General features: G+C 31.3%; 1 protein-coding gene across 2 annotated transcripts in view; it reads left to right on the top strand.

Moving 5' to 3' along the window:
* Positions 1 to 1,955: 1,955 nt before the first annotated feature.
* Positions 1,956 to 23,715, top strand: part of LOC124365140 (inter-alpha-trypsin inhibitor heavy chain H4-like) — an 83,155-nt gene continuing 61,395 nt past the window's right edge. The window contains exons 1-7 of one of the 2 annotated variants that reach the window (XM_046821095.1): positions 1,956 to 2,286; positions 6,891 to 7,017; positions 7,728 to 7,897; positions 13,247 to 13,357; positions 17,565 to 17,703; positions 21,180 to 21,285; positions 22,630 to 22,790. In XM_046821095.1, coding sequence (XP_046677051.1) covers positions 2,276 to 2,286; positions 6,891 to 7,017; positions 7,728 to 7,897; positions 13,247 to 13,357; positions 17,565 to 17,703; positions 21,180 to 21,285; positions 22,630 to 22,790 — 825 coding nt within the window. In that variant the 5' untranslated portion in view covers positions 1,956 to 2,275. The remainder of the gene's footprint in view (positions 2,287 to 6,890; positions 7,018 to 7,727; positions 7,898 to 13,246; positions 13,358 to 17,564; positions 17,704 to 21,179; positions 21,286 to 22,629; positions 22,791 to 23,715) is intronic. The other variant, XM_046821103.1, reaches the window with a different exon arrangement.

Here is a 23,715-nt window from a genome sequence, read left to right as displayed (position 1 = left end):
TTAATTTTATTACGAAACATTGTATTCTTATCTCATTTGTGCAAATGAGCGAATAGGAAGGTCTGATTCTGAACAATAAAAGACAATTGAAATGTACCTCATTTCAGTATGGTGGGCAGAATGATTGGTATAGTTGCCTTCGATTGCAATCAAGATATTGCAGGGTATAGACAGACTCTATAGTAATACCTCTTTTTCTGAGGTTGTTAGAATAACAAACTTACAAAATATTAGTGAATCAATCCGCACCAGCTGACCTCGGATTGACTCTTCAGTAAGTAATCCTTCTCACGATTAGTCAAAGATATAGTCCAACAACATTTTAGGCATTTCAAAGTTTAGTTAATATGAAATAGAAACAAATGATGAATAAAGTCTTATAACAATAAAGTGATAATAATTAAAAATATTACATTTGAGCTACTTAAGCACACACAATTTAAAAGTGATAGTTCTGGTTCTGAGTATCAAGAGTGATAGCACAGAAGGTGACTGACGGACGGACGGATACGATTTTAAGTAGAATCTGTCAGGTCCTCAATAATAATCAGCACATTGCAGAATGAACTAATCTGCTGTTCTTTTGCTAAAAAGGGAAATGATTTAATATGCTTTTATGAAACATAGTAATATAAAGGTGTGAACATTTTGCCCAAAGGCCTTTATTATTTTATATAACAGTATGTATTTATTGTAAAAAAAATTATTTCGTTGAACATTACCTATTAGAAAAATTCCATTATTTGCTAGAAACGTCTATGAAGAAAAGCATTGATGGAGTTGTTGTTGTGTTGTTATTGAAATGGTACTGTGTTGCTGACAATAATCAAATTTAAATGAAAACTATTGTGAATTCAGACTAGCGTACGACACTCTGTAAGCAAATCAGTAGAACGAAAAGGAATTTTTAATTAAAACACATGATTCATCATATTGGACATGCTTGATGTATTAATTAATTAAAACACACACACACACACACACACACACACACACACACACACACACACACACACACACACACACACACACACACACACACTGTATAGTTATAATATCTATAAACCCTTAAAAGTCTGTACAACTTTGTTGGAATTGTACGAGTTATCTAATTATTGTTGTTGCAGTAGCTACACCAATAAAAAATTATGCTATTTACCCATATTAAGTGGACCAAATAGTAAAGTTGAATTACAAAAAAATAAAATGAAATAAAACTAAAACCAAATTTGGTTACTGCTGAACACTATAAAAATCAAAGAAATGTTCTTTGGGTAGGCTTTTATGTTGCCAGGAAGAGAACGACTGGATTGTTCTGTCTGTTACTTAAGCACAAACATTTAAAAACTTGTTTCCAATGTTTAAAGCATAGTAGATAGTTTAAAAAAAGAATAACTGTCCCTTTTTTATTTAAATCAAAGAAAAAAAAAAACTAAAATGAAGAATATTTGGTGTATATTTCATTTTACAAATGGTATTGCGCATGTTTAGTAATATCATATTTTCAGTTATTCTGTAACATATCCAAGCAAACTAAACATTTTACCTTTTATGGACCATGTTATATAATATTATTAACTACTAATGCGTAGGGGTTTCTTAAATGTAACAAACAAAAAAAAAGAACTGTTGTTATTTAATCACCAGAGAAAATTTTTCATTTCACGCCCAATTCAGATCTTCATTTTTGCCCACATATTTTTATGACTGACTTATCTTGGCCCACATTAAAACTTTACGGAAGGTCACCAGAGTCTACAAACATTTTCGTAACCCCAATAGTCTCCTTTTGTATGATTAAATATTTGCAAGAACTAAAATCAAATAGCAGTTCCAGACCAGCTTTATACGCTCGCAGTTCGCGAAACAGGTTCTGGTGAAACCGGTTTTAAAATCAGATGCACATTCTGAGTCATCGTACAGGTTACGATCCTTCTTGTCATCAATTATATCCTAGTAATTTACTTTGCAAACTGATCATTCCCAGAAGTTACAAACCTAGCGACTAGTTTGGAAAACCCGTAAATAACTGTCCGTGAAGAAGTGTAATGAGAATTATTTATTTTTGTGTTCCTAGAATTATATTCATGCGTCAGCTGATCTTTCGTTAAAACTCGTCAGCTACCACGGCCCAGCTGATTCTCTATTGTTTACAGAGTTGAGAAGTCACGGTGACTTGGAGCGGTGCCAGCGGCTGCGACTTCAGACCTCTTGCCAGTCTGAGTCCTGTCATTTGATTTTCCTTGTTCAGTTCTAGTCGACTCTCATCTTCAAAATGTACAACAGGCAAGTAATTAATTTGCTTCTCTAAATTTTCACATATACTAGGCAAAGTAATTTTAATTTGCTGTTATTTCCATGTGGTTTAGGCCTACACATTGCTTATAAAGTGTATTAGTTCACAGTCCAGGCAGGGGTTTGTTATGTGTTGTGACACTGTTTTTACTAAAAAATTAGGTAATGTTTTCATTATTACTAAAAAATGTTTAGGAAGTTAGCCTTCATTTGACCTTTAATTTGTAGCTGTATTTTACAAGAGGCCTACACCAAACTGAATTTCCAATTAAACTTGTATTTTAATAAGTACATTAATTAATAAATTAATGTTGATATTGCTAAATCATTAAAACTACTCAATTTTATAATAAAATAAAGGTGGTTCTTTTAATTTATCATAAAATATACATTTTTCAAAGACAGGTTTTATTGTTTACAATGTATAATTATGTAAAAATTAATTTTACAAATATGACATTATAGTACATACCGAGTGTATGGAAATAAAATTAAAAAATAAGTACATTTCAAAACAAAGACGATCCTTCAGTTCTATTCCTTTTAGAAGATGTCAAAATGTGAGAGTCAAATAATTGTGTAAAGAGAACTGATATGAGTATCAAATAACTTAAAATATGATTTGTTAATGTACTTAAGTCGTTCATACAAATATGTACATGTTTATTTACATTTTTGTTATAAAAGTAAAGACAAAAAGTGAATTATAAGTTATCCACAATAACTTACTATTTAGTTATTTACAAAGAAATAATAAAAATTCATTTTCCAAGCTAGTTAACATTTTATGGCTGTTACTACCTCAAATAAGATATCATCAATCATAACAACTTGTTAGTTGATTAAAAAGGACTGAAAGCCAAAGTTTACAAAACTTGATTTTTACAAATTGTTTTCAATTAACTAAGTTTACTAATAGATTTGTATTCATATCTACATCTACCATTTTGTTAGTAATCTTTTATTTACACACTTTATAAAATGCCTTGTATGCTTTTAATTAACCTAATGGTGTAATTTGAGTTTTAGTAATGTTCATTTTTTTATTACCCTCAGCCAACACCATTATACAACAAATTAACAGTATAAGAAGTTATGAATATGGGAAACCATTTCATTCTCAATATATTAATATATTCTGTGGAGAAACACACAATGAGACAAAAAATAAATGTTTAACTCCCAAAGAAATTGATACCTAGTCAAATAACACACAGAGACCACTATCATTGCTCAATCTTATCTATGTAGAAAATTTCAAAAAACATTAAGTCTACAGATGAAATCGACATCCTGTGGATAGTTTGAACATAGTTAACCCATAAAGGCTCATGGGCCATCATTTAACAGGAAGATTCTATGTAGGAATTAAGTTATATGGAAATTTTTGAGTCTACATACAGCTCAATTTATTATAAAAATATCCACCAGAATGTTAAGCTTCACTAGCAATCGGCGAAATCATATGGATGGATGTACACTATTATCAAACTCAATCTTTCTTTATGTAGATATAAATGAAGTTTTATGGAAAATTTCAAATCTTTAGCTGAATTAGTTTTTAAGATATTCCGTAGTAAACAGAGAGAGAGCTATGAAAGGAATGTGCCAGCCCTCTTAGAAATAGTAAATACTAAAGATATTTCTATAACTTGATATTGCCTTTATATAGAAATGAAGCACCATGAAAATATTAGGTCTATGGGTCTTCTTCAAATACCATACAGACAGACAGAAGAGACATTTTGGCAGCTCTCTGAGAGAGACTTTATTAATTCTGATCCAATAACAGTGTGCAAGCATCATAACATTGATGGCTTAAATAATTATTATTTTTGTATCCGAAATTTAATTTTAGGCCTAATAAATAAATTATTACCCCTAATAATTATAAAATACCGTAGTAATAAATAATAATTATTAAGTATTATTACCTGTATGTGATACTATGTGCTAGGAACAGACAGCATTGATATTGTTTAAAGAGGGTAAGCAAAAATTTAATATTTGCATATACTTAGGCTAAGAATTTAATATGAGTCATAATTAACAAGAATTTAATAAGCTTAAGTTATTTGCAAGAGAATATGAATAAGTAAATATACTACAAATATGTTACACAGACATGTTGATTTAAATTAGTATTTTACAGTTGATAACAGTAAAATAGGTTAGAAGTACTTAAAAGTGAAATTCAAGTGGATGTGTGTTCACATAATGGAACTTCTGTGTTATAACTGCAAGGTTGTCAGTTCACATTTAAAATTTGTGGTGATTGATACAAAAAATTGATGTGCAGCCATTAAGCTGTTACATGAGCCTTGCTTGTTATGGTACTGGATGCCGCTTAGTGAAAAATGGTTGAGTCGAGTTATGATAGGGATGTGGAAGTTTGAAGAACACTTAAGTGTCCCATTGATATGAAGGGAAGTACCATATGAAGGAATTCTTGTTTGTCCTTAAGGGTTGGTAGATCTGTCGGTCTCATGATGAGGAACTACAAGATATCCATATCCAAACCAAAATTCCACAAATTTGAAGACTCTATTCGGAACTCTTTCTCAAGAAGCAGATACGCTAAATCATTATGTATTTCAGACAGGGGATTAGTATTCAGTAAGGATGATACAAAAGTTACATAAAGAAAGGATTTATATTATTTGATAAGTAATTAAATATGTAGGGGATAAAAATTGATTTATTTATGTTTAATTGGATTGCGCCAAAGCATTGAATTGGTTCTGCTCAGACTCATGATATCCTCACCTGGGTAAAGGGAGAACGTTTTCCTGACGTTGAGATCTTTTAACTTTTAACTTAAGTAATTTTCCCAAGAACAGATCTCTTTGGTCTATAATCGCAAGTTTAAAGGTTTGATCTAGAAATTGGCATTAACACTTAGATTTATTTGGCTCCTTTACCATACATAGTTGACTTCAATAGGATCAATAATCTTACTGTAAAAGTGACAAGAATTTAATAAGAAATTACTTTTATTTCTCACTTTTTTAGCTAGCTATGCTACTAAATTATAAAAAAAAAACTTTTATAGGTGTTGTTTGCAACACTTTTATCAAAATTATTAAAGTTAATGATAATTTAATCAATATAATGTGTTTTAATAATAATTGTATACTTAGCTTATTTCTTAAAACAGGATATACAGGGTGATTAAAAACATAGTTACACCCCCCCCCTTAACTTTTTCATCATTTTAAATATGTGAAATCTGTTTGTACACTTTTAATAGCAGCTACAAACACAGTACAGCAGCTACAGTATCTTTAGTCTACAGTTATAATTAATTACTGGACGCACAAGCACATTGTTACACTATCAGCAACATCATGTCATTGCATTGTCATGATTGCATAGTGCCACATTGCCGGTGTATTAATAATGCACAAGTGAAGTGGTTTCATCCCTTTTAATTGAAATTAGATGTCATTATCTTTTATCAAATAATATAATAAAGTTTATTTGTATATGCACAATGTCTTTCCAAGCATTGCATCTTCCCACATTGATGAAAAATCTACTATGGTCGATTCCTTACTGGAAAGATCTGTACAACACCTAAGAAAGTTGTTGAGGGGTATTGCCATTGGTATTGCCATATCTATAACAAATCTTACCGCACCAGGCCAGAAAGATCTGGTCATCATTCCTGTCTGTACTGAGATTTCCCACCCACCTCCGATTAATGATGACCACTGGAAGAAATTCTCTTGTCTGTATTGAATGTCATCTTGCTGCACGAGGTCTGGACAGACTGGTATTAAATAATTGCATTATTAGCTATGCTTATCTGTAAGCTGAGATGTTACAAGCATAACAGATGTTAACATAATGATCATTACAAAAATCCCTGCACCTAATCCTATCTTGAAATATTAAGACCATAAGTTTGGACTCAAAAAGAGCTTAACTGTTTGCTTATGTCCTGGTAACTTAAGATAAGAAGATAAGGTAATCTCTCATTGTATTTCATCTTTAAAGCACATTTAATCTGTTTCCGAAGTGACAGAATATTGAGGATGGGTCAGATTAGGGGATAGCGACCACATCCTGTAGAGGTACCATGAAGAGAGATAATGGGCTCTATCTTAGTCATGTTTCCTTGGAATTAGAGGCTTGATCTGTTCCAACTTTTTTTAGTCAAAGCGGACATAAGAAACCATACTCCCTCATATTTAGTCTTTAAAAAGCGTTTAACATTAAAAGTCCTACCCACTCCCCAACAGTCATTCTCCACAGTAAGCCTACTGTAGACATACTGTACTACTGGTTTTTTACCCCTATATTTCAACATTTGTAGTTCGAGATTCGCTGCTCCTGGACAAATGCATTGGGGATTTAAGTGACACTTTGGTCCTGTTCCCACAATGCTAGTTCCACCGGCAGGTATAAAACAGCAGGAAGTGAACCCTCCTCAGGATTAGCAAGCACACTTGTAGGTAATAATGACCATTAAAAATTAGTATCTCTGCACATAATCCAATTTTACTGTGCTGTGATATTTAGATAGATTGTGATGTTTGTTAAAGTTAAATATTTTGCATTTAAATAATTGATTAATCATATGTTTTTAATAGGAGGATGTGGTCTATGCCACTGTGTCTGTTACTGGTGCTAGGGATACACTTCTCCACCCAGGACATGGTTACTCTGGCTCCCAGTGAAGGTGAGGCCGAGGTTCCAGAACCTGACTCAACAACCCCAGTAAGTTGCTGTGATACCGGCTTAGTAATTCCAACTAAAAATATAAGAATAGTTTTACAATATGTCTTTGTAAATCTGATATAAAAGTGTATGAGTGACAAGGCTAAAATACTTTATCTATAAATTGCCTGATATAAGAAAATTAATTTGTACATGACTATTACATTAAACATGTTACCTATATTCAAGTTATGAGTCCAAAGAACATTTTGCTTACATTTTCTTTGATTTAAAAACTTGTACTCAATAAGTTATAGTTTAAAAACAAACCAATTTGGTTAAACAAAAATATACAGTCCAGTGATATTCTTTTTCTAGTTCAAAAAGATAATAAATATACAATGATTATCTTCTAAATTTTGAAGGTGTAGAGGTGTATTCAAAAATGTGATTTATGTAACTTAATTTTGATGGTTTCTAGAAACTAATGTAATGTACAACTATGTAATTCAACAGACAAATAAGATTTATCTCACCTCACTTTATGGTTATTTATAAACTTATATATATATTGCCACTATAATTAAGGTAAATTAGAGATTTTATTTTGAGTTTAAGATTATATGACCATTAAAAAATTAGATTTCCATGTTACAACTTTTTAAACGAATTTCAGATTTAAAATTTTGAAGATTATATATTCAATAAACTATTCTTATCTTCAAATATGTATCTTCCAAACTATTTACTGAGTAAATTTTGTGTTGTAGAAGCTGAAAGTGAAGCCAATCATCCGCTCATTGCATATCACATCCGATATCAAGTATCGTTACGCCACAACTCTGGTCTCCAGCAGGGTTGTCAACCCCTCAGATCAGGCTGGTGAAGCAGTCTTCTACGTCACCCTGCCTGAGTCAGCGTTCATCTCAGAGTTTCTCATGTGCGTATCAGTGGTGATGTAACAGCACTCAATATGTTTAAATAGTATGAAATTGTTATTAGATATCAGTGGTTAAATGTATAAGCATTAGTCCATCTTTAACTGTTGAATATAAGAAGTGTACTTTGTATTATTTTATTGTCCGGTGATGATCAATCAGCACATTGATCAATAATTGTTCTTTACTCTAAACTGGTTAGAGAACGGTACAGCCGTTTAGCAGTCACATCATCTCCTACATTAAAGCAATTTAAAGTGAAAGTTAAGTGAGTGTGACAATGCTTTCACACATTGATGGTGCAATCTGTTTTTTTGTTTAATATTAATTTAAAAAGAATTTTGGATTGAATCCTCTAATCTTGAACTAGTACCAAAATATCAGCCAATCAGTGTATCATAGATGATGAATGGTTTGCAAGGATATCAAGCTTTCTATACTGTCAACTGAAATAATAATAACTGAAAAGTAATATTTTAAGAGCTTGCTCTGTGAATCTGCTCTCTTTATAAAGTGACAAAAAACCAAAAGCAAGGTTATATATATAGAAGAAGACTACCAATCAAGAATCATTGCCTGTACGTGCAAGGCAAGTGAAGCAGCAGTATAGAGAAGTTTTATGTCAAATGCACTGTCAAAGTAAATAAAACACCTAAGTGATGTGAACACATGATCAGTAAAGGGACAACTGGCAGGAAAGCTGGGATACAACAGTGTGTATGAAATAATAGAGAACTCATTAAAGCATGAGGGAATGTACTGAGATTGTTCCTTGATCTCCAAAATATTTTATAAGTCTGGGGCTTGTTTGCTAGTCGTGTCCTTGCTAATACTCTATGTATGGTTCCTAGTTAACACTCAAACTGATGGTGTCTTCTGCTGTACTGGCGTGCTTTATTCAGCGGTTTCTAAGCTTAACACGTTTGCTGCTAAAAATCCCTATATTATAGAGTTCCCTATATGCTGAAATTTTTAGAATATATTTTTACTTACTTTTGGATGAAATATGATAGAAATATAAGAAAATTACTCATAAATCACAAAAGTTATCACTCTCTACCATTTTGGGAATGCGGTAACTGTGGTTACCGCTAGCCCCTGAGGACAGTCTTCCTTGCCAGCTGGTAACTCTAGTTACCGCTCGCACTAGGGAATGCGCTTTTATGGCAGTGGGAATATTCCAAAAGAATACATTGTAGCTAAGTAAATTGTATTTTATTCGTTTTAGACACATATAAACAATATATATACGTAAATGTAAAAACCAAAATGAATGTAAAAGTTTATAAAAATGTGAAAAAGTTTCTATAAATCTCCACTAACTCACTCAAATTCAGTTATTATTTACAAATATTTGGTATAAAATATTTAAATGTTTACTTGAAATGATACAAAAAATACTGTATTACATAAGTTTATAAAAATGTATTCCAATCCGATTGTGAGCGCTCCATTGGCGTGGGTTGGTCTCGTAATCGGGATCCTCAACTTCCGAGTCCGTCTGGTACTCCACATCGTCCTTGTTGTCATCCTCGTTATTTGAACCCAATACTGGGCTCTGTTGTATGCTTTGAACTTGGTTATTGTACACCACTTGGTCCCGGGGGAAGATGCATTGTGTTGCACAACCACTTACTACTATAAAAACTTTTAAAATAATAACAAAGTCTAATGTGAAAACGAAGTGCATAAAAATGCTGGAAAAGTACCTTCCGAGGAGCAAGAAATACATCGTTGTGATAGCTCGAGTGCTGGCCCCACACTGACCTCATTTCAGAACAAAGGCTCTGTGGTAACCACAGTTACTGGTCCGCTCCTAGCGCAGCGTAGCAGTGGTAACCAGAGTTACCGCCCTCAGCGAACGTGTTAAACTGTTATATACCTCTGAAAATTCAACATTATACAAGTACATACTGTTTTCATAATATTTCAAGGTATACTAATAAATTATTTTTATAATTACTTTCTTACTAAAAGAATTTGTTGTGTTTGAAAGTGCTTGATAACTATCTTTTTAAATTTTGTATAATTGTCCCTATCTATTACTTACTACTACAATAAAAGTAGGATTAGTTTAGGCTATCATAAATATATTATTAGTAGTACCAGAGTTAAAAATAACCTTTACGAGCGAGCGCTTACATGGTCTGAGCTTGAATTTAGGTACTATCTCGAGGGATGTTTTTCTTTTATCACCAGAAGTGCAGGGTGCCGGCAAAGGCGCCATCAAAGCCCGCTTTGATGGCCAGGGGTATTTGTGATCGGTATCTTCCTGACCTTAGATCGCATGCAGATCGTTCTACTTTTATGATGTCAGATCATATTGGACAGTCTGGAATGTGATCTGAGGTGGGGAAGGTACTGATCAGAAATATCTAAAAATTAATAATAAAACAAAACATAAACTATAAATAAAGCAATTATGCAGATATCAAAACAATAACAGCAGACTTAACTAATTGGATGGTGTGCTGGAAACAGTTAATCACACAAAGCGTTCTTTCTGAGTATACTAAAAGGAATAAAGTTTGATTTATTTAGTAATAATATACTTCAATCGAAAGGTTGATTGTTTAGCCGTTGATTTCTAATGAGTTTCCAAAACATTGAAAAAAGTTGATTTCTGAAACATCTATGTACTACAGCAGTGCCAGTACAGGAGCAGCCAAACCATTGTATGTATGGCACTTATCAGTTAGAGCATTGCTTGTGTTGTATGATTCTTGCTAACCAGCCATATCTCAACAGATGGTTGGTCTGCTTCTTTAATGCATGAGTAATTTTAGATTTTAACCCTTTTTCACTGTGTCTAGTTTTTTTATTCATTCATTAATATTAATGGTTTTTTAGACATGCTTCTTACTTCTACAGAATTCTTAATGTAAACTTACATTCGCCAGTTAGTGCATTCATATAATTAAAAACTTTATGGAGGTAATAAAAATATCTTCGGATTTATAACCCTACTGCATCAAAAGTTTACTATAGAAAATGGTCGAATAACTTTAGTTAACCCATTGGAGACTGAGATTTTAACGCTATTGTGACAACCCAGGACTGAGTTTTTTTTTGTTTAAAAAAACGTTTAATAGTTTTTTTCAGTTATGGTGGTATAACTTACCTGTAAAAAGTTTTTGTTGTGGAATTCATGTGTGGTATATATTTACAAATAATTACAAATACATTTTTACTTTTTTTAGTATTTATTTACTGTATGAAAAATTTTCAAAACAGTTCTCCAAATGTAAAGGAAACTTTACATTTTTTACATGGTAAATTGTTTCTGATCGCCTTCCGTGATCATAACACACTTTACATCTTTTGGATGGTCTAGCTTTGTTTGTTGGAGGAATTTTTTCAATGAAATGTCCCCATTGTTTACATTGTAGCCTCATTGGTTGGGTCTAGTGAAGGCCTCCCTCCTGTAGGCCTATCAGGAAGCTGAACTGTTGATAGTAACTGGTCAACAATGTTTAGCCTAAATTCTGAAAGATGAATGTTCTTTTTAGTGACCAAGTTGTGTACAATTACTAGCATTACATAATGCAATATCAAAAAGGTAAAAAAATATTTTTTTGTACCCTTTGGCACTCCTACGCATTACTGGAAAGGAGGAAAGTTTTTGGTCCTGCTTGTCTACCCCACACATATACTTGTTGTAATCTACAACAACATTTGGTTTGAGGCTTACTACTGGATTTTGTTTTCTACTTTCTCGCTGAGAAGTTACTTCTTGGAAATCTGGTCTCTCGTGGTATGTTGAAAGCATTGTCACATCCTTCCTATCTTTCCATTTCAGACACAACATGTTATTACTCTTGAGCGAAATGTTTTATTTCTCCTTTCTTCAGTTTTTCTTTTTTTATTTCCTTGGAACATTTTTTCTATTGGCTCTCAATTGTACCAATGCAATAAGTATCTCTGTTTAGGAGCTCCAAAAAAAGGTTTGGCGATGAATACCAATTGTCCATAAACATAAGTCGCCCTTCACCAACTAAGTCTTCTGTCATTGTCAAAACAACTTGTTCACTAACTAGCATTGTAGTGTCATTGTAATTTTCCTTCCCAGTGTATATCTTGAAAATTGTAGCAGTACCCTGTTACAGAATCACATACCTTATAAATCTTAATTCCAAACCTAGCCCTTTTTGAAGGGTTGAATTGGATGTAGGCTAACCTTCCTCGGAAGGACATCAAACTTTCGTCAATACAACAAAACTTTCCAGGATTGAATACCCTTTTGAATGATGACAAAAGTAATTCAACAACTGGTCGGATTTTCCTTAGTTTGTCAGTTTGCAGAAGTGAGGATGAAAAGTGTAAGTATCTAGAAATAGATTTGAATCTGTCGCGTGACATAACCTCCACTATAGATAGGACAATGAATTATTTGTCTGCGAGACCAATAGTCAGTTACTTTTTGTTTTGGGTTTTGTGACATCAAAACAACAAGGCTAAAGTAAGCCTTCATTTCATCCTTGGTTACATCAGTCCAATTATTATTAGGCCTAACATCACCTCCACAAGAATTTTTCTCCCTAGCATACTTGTTAGTTTCACTTACAACTTTTCCCAGAACTCATTGGTTAGAAATTGATTCAATACATCTAGCTCTGTACAATCAGCATTCAATTGCCTGGAAACAATTGGATTTATTACCTGAATTTCCAGTAAAGTTGATTTGCCCTTACTGTGTTTGTGTCATTTGTCCAGGTCCAAGTTTGGAGGTTAGGCCTATTGTCATTGTCGTCATCGTCATCACTACTATCACTTCGCCCGTCATTGTCACTGATTTCATCATTATCGTCATTGATATTCACAGTTTTCGCCATCTAAAATCACCACTTATCACTATCACTTTCATTCAGTACATTATCCACATACGCAGATAAACTCCGACGAATGGAGAAACACTTCATCGCGAGACGCCATGTTGCTCGACTGATCGCTGTTCTATTGCAAACAGTTACGGTATTCAGGTTTATGTTCGGTTTTTGCATTCAGTTTCTTGTATTCGGATGTTAGATACCGAATAATACGATTCAACTATCGATCGCTTGTTGGTGAACGGAATAACCATACAAATAACCGAGAATTATATCGATTGAACAAATCCCAAAATTCATGACGGACACTGTCCGTCATCCGTCTTTACGCGCTGTATACATGATGACGGGCAATATACGTCATCCGTCGCCAATGGGTTTAAAGTAGGTCTGTTGTTTATTTGATTCTATTTAGGATAACAACTAATTTATTATATCGTGTTTTTATTGTTTATTGAACACTATTTGTACTGAAGGTATGTAGATGTTTTTTTTATCATGTAAATATTTTCTGTTATTCTGCAGGGAAGTCAAGGACAAAGTGTACAAGGCCTATGTGAAGGAGAAGGAGGAAGCCAAAGCTGTATATGACCAGGCCGTTCAAGCAGGCCAGTTTGCAGGACATGTAGCTCTGGAGTAAGTTTATTTATACAGCTATAAACAGAAAGTAAGCTCAGTTTTAGCTGTAAGAACATTCTACAGGGTGTCCCACGAGTAACCTGACGAACTTCTCAGGTGCTTTCCTCTAATAAAAATAATAAAAAAAGTTCATATACAAATATTTCTGGAAAAGCTTTTTTAGTTTGCTACAGCTAGCGAAAATTTTGCCTGATTTTCTAGCAAAGGGAATACAGTGAAACTGGTGTTTTGATGGTGTAAAAATAGTTGTTAAATTTATTAGATTTTATGTAAAATAAACTGAAAAATTGAATAAAATATGTTCCAGACCTGTAAGACTACCCATTTCTGAGATATTAGAAAAAAAATTATGGTTGCCTGTAAAGTCGGAATACAACTAATTATTATTTTATTTAATATGCGCAATAGACTATTTATTTAATAATTTAAATAATACTTATTTATTTGGAATTATTTTATAACTTACATTAGTATAGACTTTATAGTGATTTAATAGATGTTTCTTTCCTTATGTGAATTACACAACAATTATGGTTGGCATAAAATTGTTATTGCTGCAGAATCGCTATTATTAAAAGATTTTGTCACACTTATACAAGGTTATAAAGATAAAAAAAATTATGGTTGCCTGTAAAGTCAGTTTTACGGGCGAAGATTTTATGTGACAACGTCTTTTTCTCGGTAAAATATTTATTGATATGAATATTATTAAATTACACAATAGGAACAAGGAATTGAATGAAAATAAGAATTGCACAAATTTTAACTATAGAAATATATTTTGTTTACTAAAACATTGTACATAATTTGAAATTAATTAAAATTTGTTATTGTAAATGGTAAAGTTGAATAAAACATTTACTAAAATTGGAATTTGAAATTCTTGCTAAACACAGTTAAATTCTAACTCCGCGCGTGGTGATTGGTCGGTTTAGTTCGTTTGTTTGGTCGCACTGTTATGACAGGTTAGAGGTTATAATTTGTTATTTTAAATGTTTGACTAGCAATACGCGCTGTTTCTTCTCAATCGACTGAATTACGATTGATTGCAGAGTGATTTAAACTAATAATTTACTTAACACTATCAACATTTGTCAATAGTATGACATAACCTATAAACTCAGTTTCTCAACTTTTGTGTCAATCTAACAATTAATCAATCAATCATAGTTTACGATAATGAAATATCAGTGTACAATTATTTACCTTTATTGTTGTAGTTGTTGTAAATGACGAATCTAAGCACTCCACATTTTCACGAATAAACATAGTTATCTGCTTTATCCCGTGCGGCGGACCCACAGTTATCTGCTTTATCCCGTGCGGATCCCGTGCGGCGGACCCACTGGACGGGCATCGTAACGTTACCGGGCGTTACACTTTTTCATGAGTGACTCCGAGCCGCAACCTATTTTAAGACGTTGTCACGTCAAAAAATATGCAAAATTTGGTCTTGAAAAACGCTTAGTTTAGATTTGAAGTACGTTAATTTAATTAAATGTGTAATAAACACACAAACTTTATAACCAAAACTTTATAGATAATGTAATTTTGAAGAGAATGATGTAAAATAGGCCAATAATAAACAAACTCAAAGTTAAAAAAAAACTAATATTTAACTAAATAAACACATATGAACAAGTAAGACAGAAAATCCAACATCTATTTATTAAATGAACGGTCTATACAAGTGTATACAAGTTGCTTCAAACAACCCCAAAAGTAATAAGGAGATTTAAATCAAGGGATCTAGGAGGCCAATTAATTTGTCCACCTGGACTGATCCATCTGGCTAGAAAACATCTGCAAGTGCTCTCTAACGTTTTGTAAATAATGTGCTGGTGCGCCAACATGTTAGAATATCATTTGATGTCTTTTTTCAAGTAGCACATCTTCAAGTAGAACTGGTAGTTGACTCTAAAAGTCTTTATACACAAGACCAGTAAGGCTGTTTTAAGAAACAAATGGGCCAATTAACTGGTTCCCAATTCTACCACACCATACATTTATCAAAAATCTAATTTAAAAGTTTTACTCTACAAATGCTTTTGGATTTTCAATTGACCACTGGAGATTGTTTCAAATTTAGAATTCTGTATCTTGTAAACATCGATTCGTCCATGAATAAAAGACAACTTACATTATTTCGATTTTCTAACACCCATCGACAAAATTGTAATCTTAATGCACTGTTACCTGGATAAAGATTTTGGACTCTTTGTAAATTATATGGGTAAAAGTTGTTTTCTTTCAATGTTCACCAAGCTGTATTATGAGATACGTTAAATCCATTTGAAAGTCAGAGAGTGCTAAGTTGAGGACTGTGTTGTAACATGTCAATGATATTATCTTGTTCGCCTAGGCTGTATCCAGATCCATTTGTTCGTAGGTTATTGAAAACTGATGCAAATTTGACATGAGTAGGTGGTATTCTATTCGGAAATCACCTTTCATATTCACGTTTAGCTGCACGACTACTTCCATTAACTATAACATAGATGAAAACAATATCTGCGTACTCTTGATTTGAAAATGTAAATGGCATCTTGTTGTTAAAAAACACAAAAAATTACAAATATTACAATAATACACATACACTGCACACACCAAATATGATGGACGAGTCACTGTAACAGCTAAATTGTTGGACAGCTGTACAATAATAACTTGTATTGTATATATTGTATTGTATTGTTGTAGCAGTGTTGTACTCTCTTGATAAAAAAAAACTAAAAGCATTTCAATTGACGCTGTATTTTTAAAATCTTGTTTCTCAACCTACAATTTTTTATACTGAACATTTTTTGTAACTTTTACTTCACTGGAAAAAAACACCATTATGTTTTGTTTTTACAAAGAACGTTCATTTAATAAACAGATATTGCATTTTCTGTCTTATTCTTCGTATGTCTTGATGTAATTAAACATTAATTTTTAAACTTTGAGTTTTTTTATTATTGGCATATTTTATATCATTCTCTTAAGAATTACATTATCTATAAGTTTTGCGTGTTTATAACCCATTTAATGAAGTTAATGTACTTCAAATGTTTTTCTTAACACAATACTAAATTAGAAATATATTAAAGAGCAAATAAAGTAGACAAGTCCGTTCTTTTCTTGAGAACATAAGAGGATCTCACCAATTGTATGTTGGATGACCAGATTTTTAGGAAAATTATCAATATCCGTTGGAACATTACTTCTACACATTTCATCTGTTCTTAAATGTAACTAGTGGAACTAGATTTCTTCACTGAGTGCTCAGGACATGCTCTATGTGTGCATGCATAACTAATTAATTTTGAACAGCTACCATTTTCGTAATGGTCATGTATAATTTGTTTTTTCCATATCAATATCATTGTCTCATTAATATTTCAAAACATTGCATAACCCATATAAACTCAACACCTAGTGGATTTTACAAATTGCTGGCAAATTTCTGCAATTGCTGGCAATGGAACTACTATGGGCACTTATAAATTAAGAACCAGCTGTACTGGTGGCCATCTCAATTGCAGCTTCAGAACAATATTAAACTTCAAACACTTTTACAACTTTATTTTTAAACGTAGAATAATGGTAGATGTCTTGTTGTACAGATAAAGTTATTGTGCCTCATACTCTTTAACTTTCTTAAAATTTTTATTGGTTATTTACGAAAAACTATTTATATTTCTTTGTTTAAACATGGTTTGTACACTTTACAAGAAAAACAAAAAGTTTTAGGATGCATATTCATTGTATCTAAAATGTCTCGTTTCCCATAATTCTATCACAAAAAATAATGGTATGACAATTTTTTAATTTTAAAACGGTTCTTAAGCGGTAAAACTCTGGGTTGTTTCTCCACAGCTGGCTCTTAAAGTGACAGAGTAATAGCATAATTCAACTCCACAGACTATATTTAAGACCTTTTTACTCCTTCAGCATTCAGCATATTGTCGTATTGCCAGCACTATTTATTTGGTGAAGATAGACATGTGTATTGAATTGGGGCATTATATTCAAATACTTTATAGGTATTGTGCATGCAGAAAAACAGCCAAGTAGAGTTTTATCAAATTATTGAGTTAATGGCTATGCTAAAACTGAAGTTTTTAAAGAGTGAAATTTTTATTCTTGTTTTCCATCACCCATTTTCTATTTATATCTATTACAAGAAGTCTTTAAAAATACATTACTGAATTATTGTTTGCAGTGCCAGAGACTCAAACCAATTTTCGGTGTCTGTGAATATCGAAGCTCATGGAAAAGTAACTTTCAACCTGACCTATGAACAGCTGTTGTCCAGAAATCTGGGAGTTTATACAAACACTATTAACATCAACCCTTCACAGGTATTAACCGTTAATTTTCTATACTAGAGGTAGACTCATTTTTTCCCATGAAAAGCCGAACATGTGGTTTGTTCTTTTATAATTTGTAATAAACATTAGAATAAAAGGATCTTTATGGTTTATTTTTAGTTTGATACGTTTAGTCATGTTGTACATAATAAAGTAATTATTAATACTAGTTATGAATTTGCACAGCCTCCGTGGGAGGGGGGGGGGACCCGGACCCTTCCCTATCATGGGAATTAATTGGAAATGACTTTTTTATTAGGTGTATTAGGTACTAGGTAGAATACAAGTAATTATTATTTTATTTAATATGCGCAATAGACTATTTATTTAATAATTTAAATAATACCTACTTATTTATTTGGAATTATTTTATAACTTACATTAGTATAGACTTTATAGTGATTTAATAGATGTTTCTTTCCTTATGTGAATTACACAACAATTATGGTTGGCATAAAATTGTTATTGCTGCAGAATCGCTATTATTAAAAGATTTTGTCACACTTATACAAGGTTATAAAGATAAAAAAAATTATGGTTGCCTGTAAAGTCGGTTTTACGGGCGAAGATTTTATGTGACAACGTCTTTTTCTCGGTAAAATATTTATTGATATGAATATTATTAAATTACACAATAGGAACAAGGAATTGAATGAAAATAAGAATTGCACAAATTTTAACTATAGAAATATATTTTGTTTACTAAAACATTGTACATAATTTGAAATTAATTAAAATTTGTTATTGTAAATGGTAAAGTTGAATAAAACATTTACTAAAATTGGAATTTGAAATTCTTGCTAAACACAGTTAAATTCTAACTCCGCGCGTGGTGATTGGTCGGTTTAGTTCGTTTGTTTGGTCGCACTGTTATGACAGGTTAGAGGTTATAATTTGTTATTTTAAATGTTTGACTAGCAATACGCGCTGTTTCTTCTCAATCGACTGAATTACGATTGATTGCAGAGTGATTTAAACTAGTAATTTACTTAACACTATCAACATTTGTCAATAGTATGACATAACCTATAAACTCAGTTTCTCAACTTTTGTGTCAATCTAACAATTAATCAATCAATCATAGTTTACGATAATGAAATATCAGTGTACAATTATTTACCTTTATTGTTGTAGTTGTTGTAAATGACGAATCTAAGCACTCCACATTTTCACGAATAAACATAGTTATCTGCTTTATCCCGTGCGGCGGACCCACAGTTATCTGCTTTATCCCGTGCGGATCCCGTGCGGCGGACCCACTGGACGGGCATCGTAACGTTACCGGGCGTTACACTTTCTCATGAGTGACTCCGAGCCGCAACCTAATTTAAGACGTTGTCACTTCAAAAATTAATCACCATGCACAAAGACTGCCTCATCTCATAAATATATTTTTTTAAATAAAAGCCATGATTGACAATGTCTTTTTAGTAAAAATCACGCCAATAACTTCTGTAGCATCTAGAAAACATTATCTAAGGTATATTAAAGAATTACAATTTTATTGATAAATTAAAATAAGATTGTTTTAACTGAGTTCAAAGAATAACTGCAATTGTCTTATCAATTGTATTATTAATTAATTAATTAGTCTATCTTATAATTCATTAAAACTTATGAAGAATTTGTATAATTATACAACATGATTTGGAATTACAAAGATTTATTCAAAAGTTGACTTCTATAAAGAAACGTTTTAACTACTAATCCCCACTTTTATTCTTCAGAATTTCTAAATTTTGAGGTTTTGTCTTAATGCATGTTTGTATAATACTCATAACATAAAACATGTATTTGAACATAGAAATGTATAAAGATAAAACATTTAATATTTTTGTAATGTGTGTGGTGTATACTCAGATACTACGTTACTCCTTAAGCCACCACTCATGAGATATATCGTTCAGAATTAGTTTTGTGAACAACCGTCATGTCTGAGATTTATTCGTTTTTAAGCTATCAGCTGTGTTTTTTACATGGTTATATTGTGTTAAAAAAAAATAATAATAATAAAAAACTAAACACAACACTAATTATTAAAACAGCGGTCAAGGGATTAATCATCTAGTTCCAAAAAAACTTCATTCATATGCTTAAACATTGAGAAGTTCACAAACCATATTAAAGTTTATGTATATTTTTAGCTTTTACATATATAAGAAAGAGTGCCCATAGAATGTACAACTATTGTAGGATATTATTATATGGTATAATATTTATCTATTGTGTTAAAGTAGTTATTCTGTTTCTATTAAAACAAGGAAGGAATACTGAATTATAATAGACTTTAATGACGCTCAGCCAAATCCCATAGTTTAACATGAACCATCATAAAATTCATTCTTGCCTATGTGGTAATGATGTTTCATGTAAAATTTAAAGTCTACAAATAAAATCTTTCCTGAGATATCTTGCCACATGATACATTCACATTATGGTGCATTAAATTAGGTTTCATTGCAGTGTTCAAATAATAAAAGTTCTGGTAAGCTATGGATGGTACTGCAACACAAGAGTGCATTGAAATAAAATCTTATCACTAACTTTTAACATTGATTTTTCACTTAATTTTACTTGCTTTACTCTATACATAAAAATGTCACATATTAAGATAGTTTACAAAATTATTTATTGTACTATTTTTTCATTACTATCATGGAAACCCATAACACCAATATAAACATATTCGCTAATACTTAACCAAATCCTATGGAGTGACATACACTACCATTGAACTCAGTGCTGCTTGATATAGAATTGAAGCTTCATGCAAAACTTCCATAGATTTGTTTTTTTGAGATATTTTGCAGACCAAATGAAATTTTTCCAGCCCCTTGAGTAATAGGCTTCGCTAAAACTCTGTCAATTAAATTTGAATCACTTCTATTATTTAGTTTTAGCTTATTGATTTATTTTACTTTATTCCTCAAAATTATGTGTATACTATTTTAATTAGTATTACAAGTAATTTTCTTTTTAACCGCCACCTTTCAACCCGTCATGGCTTTAACCAGTATCTGTTTAATGTAAAACACAATGTAAAAACATTGACATCCTTTTATCTGGCCAGTGTTTAATAAAAAATTGTTTTAACTAGTCATGATCGTCTGAAAATAAACAACTATTATGTTTCAAATAAACACTATAACTCATACGGACCTGTTGTAATGTGAATGCTTTTGACTTATTCCTGTACAGTCTTGAATTATTTTTAATTCTCTGCAGTCTGTGTTGTTTTTTTACATTGCAGTACATTGGTTTATTTGGCCAGATCGATACCTGGTTGGGCATTATTGTTATTTTAAATAGTGTTAGCTGCAAATTATTTATTGTATTTTAAATTTATAATATTGTCTGTTTTTATTTTAAACAAATAATTGTAATACTACCATTAGCATAACAGTTAAAAATCAATATCAATAATAATTGAAAAGTAATTTTGTAATATTCCTAAATTATTTTTTCAGATCGTAGAGGACATGTCTGTAACAGTTAACATTGAAGAGCCCACAGCTATCAAGGACTTGGAAGTGCCTGAACTTCAAATTTCCAACGAAGTTGTGGTCGATAAACGTAAGGTTTTTGCTGTACCATTAAAATGCAGTAATTAATAAAAATTATAAAATTGACTAACCATCAAAACTCAAGGCTTTGTTGCAAAATAATTGAATTTTCCACAACAGAGCAAAATAATTGAATTTTCCACGACTGATTTTACACATTGAATTAACTACATTGCATATTGCATAAAGTGATATTGTAAACATTTGGTGGCAGTTCCATTTTTTAAAAAACCAATGTAATATATGTAGAATACAGAAACATTTTGATTTACAGAGAAAAATAATTCTAATTAAATTTGTATTAAAGCAATGTACATTAATTTCAATAAGTTTTATATTTTACTTCAGTTTCAGAGAACAGTACAAAAATAACAACAGTTGAAATAATGGATATTGCTAAAAGTGAAAATATTTGAAAGCATAAATAAACTTAGACATTAACTCTTTGGGTACTAATGTTTCCTATTAGTAAAATACATAAGCGCCTGCAACTGTTGAAAAATACTTATGTCCTGATATGAAGACGTTCCAAATTTTATTTTTATTTTTTTACTTTTCCTTATTACTTAATATTTTGTGCATTTTTATTATTAATTTTAATTTTGGCATTTGTTGTTTAAAAATGCTATGTTTACTGTTAAAAATGTATTTATTTACGATTAAAAATATTATCATTAAGATAATTTTTACCAAAAAATAAGAGAGTTACAGACAAAAAGTGTTAAACAGTGCACAGCAGCCCAATATTATTTGATAATCCCTGGGTAAAAGTTGTTGGTACCTGAGCTAAACAACTGCCTGTTTACGTTCACTGCTAAATGGTACCAGTGCCTGTATTCGAGTGTATGTATGTATTATTTAGTTCCGGTATACAATGATAAAGAAATAGACTCAGTGTGTTACTCATTCATTTTGTATCATTTCTAACGTGTAGGGAGGTTTTGACATGGTATGGAGTGTGATTTTCTGTTTCACCTGTTTATGTAATTTGACTTATTCTGAGATTACTTTTGAAGGTTTTTAATCAAGAAAATAAATGTCTTGGATATTTAAAAATATTTATATCTAATACTATACAACAAATATTTTCTTAGTTTTTAAGGTTTCTTACTTTCTTAATTTTTTGTTTGCGTCAAAAACTTAATGATAAAATATGATAAAAACTTTATAGTTTGTTTTAATAATGCTTCCAAACATTTTAATCTTTATACTTGCAAATGAACATATTTATGCTGATACAATTCTATGTTACTACATAAAACTCTATTTTATACTTTAATATAATATTGTAATTTTGTTAACATTGCCTACTTTTTTAAATGCTTATTTCATGTTGCCAATTTTTGTTTTCTAGCAAACTCCCTTGCAAAAATAGAAGAAAAGAGTCCTACCCACAAAGTAGTTGTCTGGGCGCCAACTCCAGAAGAACAGAAAAGTCAAAACGCCACAGGACTCAGTGGTCAGTTTGTTGTCAAGTATGATGTGGACCGAGAAAGCAACCCGCAGCAGATATTGGTTAGTAATGTATAGTTTTTTAAACACTTTCTAATGGTTTGGTATCTGATTATAAATTTTTGAATTTTTATTACAATTAACAGTAAAATTTTAAAGAGTTTAAAATATTGAAATCATTGTTGTCATAAATTTATCTTCTAATAGATAATGCAGATTTAAAAACATTTTATTAAGATTTTTTATTGTAAATTATTAAATTTAAGTTGTAGTAAAACAATGATTGATTATCCTTAGATTTTGTAATTCTTTTTGACACTTTTAATGCTGATGTTCTTACACTGCAGACAGAATTTAGCCTAAAAACTACTGATGCCTGTATAACATCGATAATTACCAATTAATTACTTGAACCTTATCAAAGAACCCCCTTATTAAGGGAAGGGAATCCCTAGTGCAGACGCTCATATTTATTTACTTTACTGGCTGTGGACTGTAATAAAAGCTTTGAAATTCGATAGAACGAATTTAAGAAAGAATTGTTGCTGAATCAAAACAAGGACTCTTTGATTGTCTTTGATTTGATAGTCTATGCCATGAAGTTGAATAACAAGCAGACGGCTTATGTTTCTTTATGTTAATTTTTTAGTGGTGTTGTATTGTGTTTACATTATATTTATTTATTCCTTCAAATGAATGTTAGTTGTACATTTATAAAATATAATAAGTCTCCTATTAGTGAAAATATGTTATTAAACAACCTGATTTTTAGTATTATTTGTATTGACAATGACAATCTCAGTGACATATTTCTTAAAAAAATTTCATCTGAAGATTTTTAACTTTACTGACTAGCTAATTATAAATTATTCAACATATTTTCCATCAAATACTTTGCAAAACTATAAGGTTTTTATAGTTGAAGCCATTAAAAGTAATTTTAGTATTATTGTGGTAAAATAGTTGACTTTTCTTTTACAATTGTGTT

The sequence above is a fragment of the Homalodisca vitripennis genome, chromosome 1, assembly GCF_021130785.1.
Source record: "Homalodisca vitripennis isolate AUS2020 chromosome 1, UT_GWSS_2.1, whole genome shotgun sequence".
NCBI classification, from domain to species: Eukaryota; Metazoa; Arthropoda; class Insecta; order Hemiptera; family Cicadellidae; genus Homalodisca; species Homalodisca vitripennis.
Note: the sequence above shows the minus strand (reverse complement) of the source record. Positions and strands in the feature narration are given on the sequence as shown.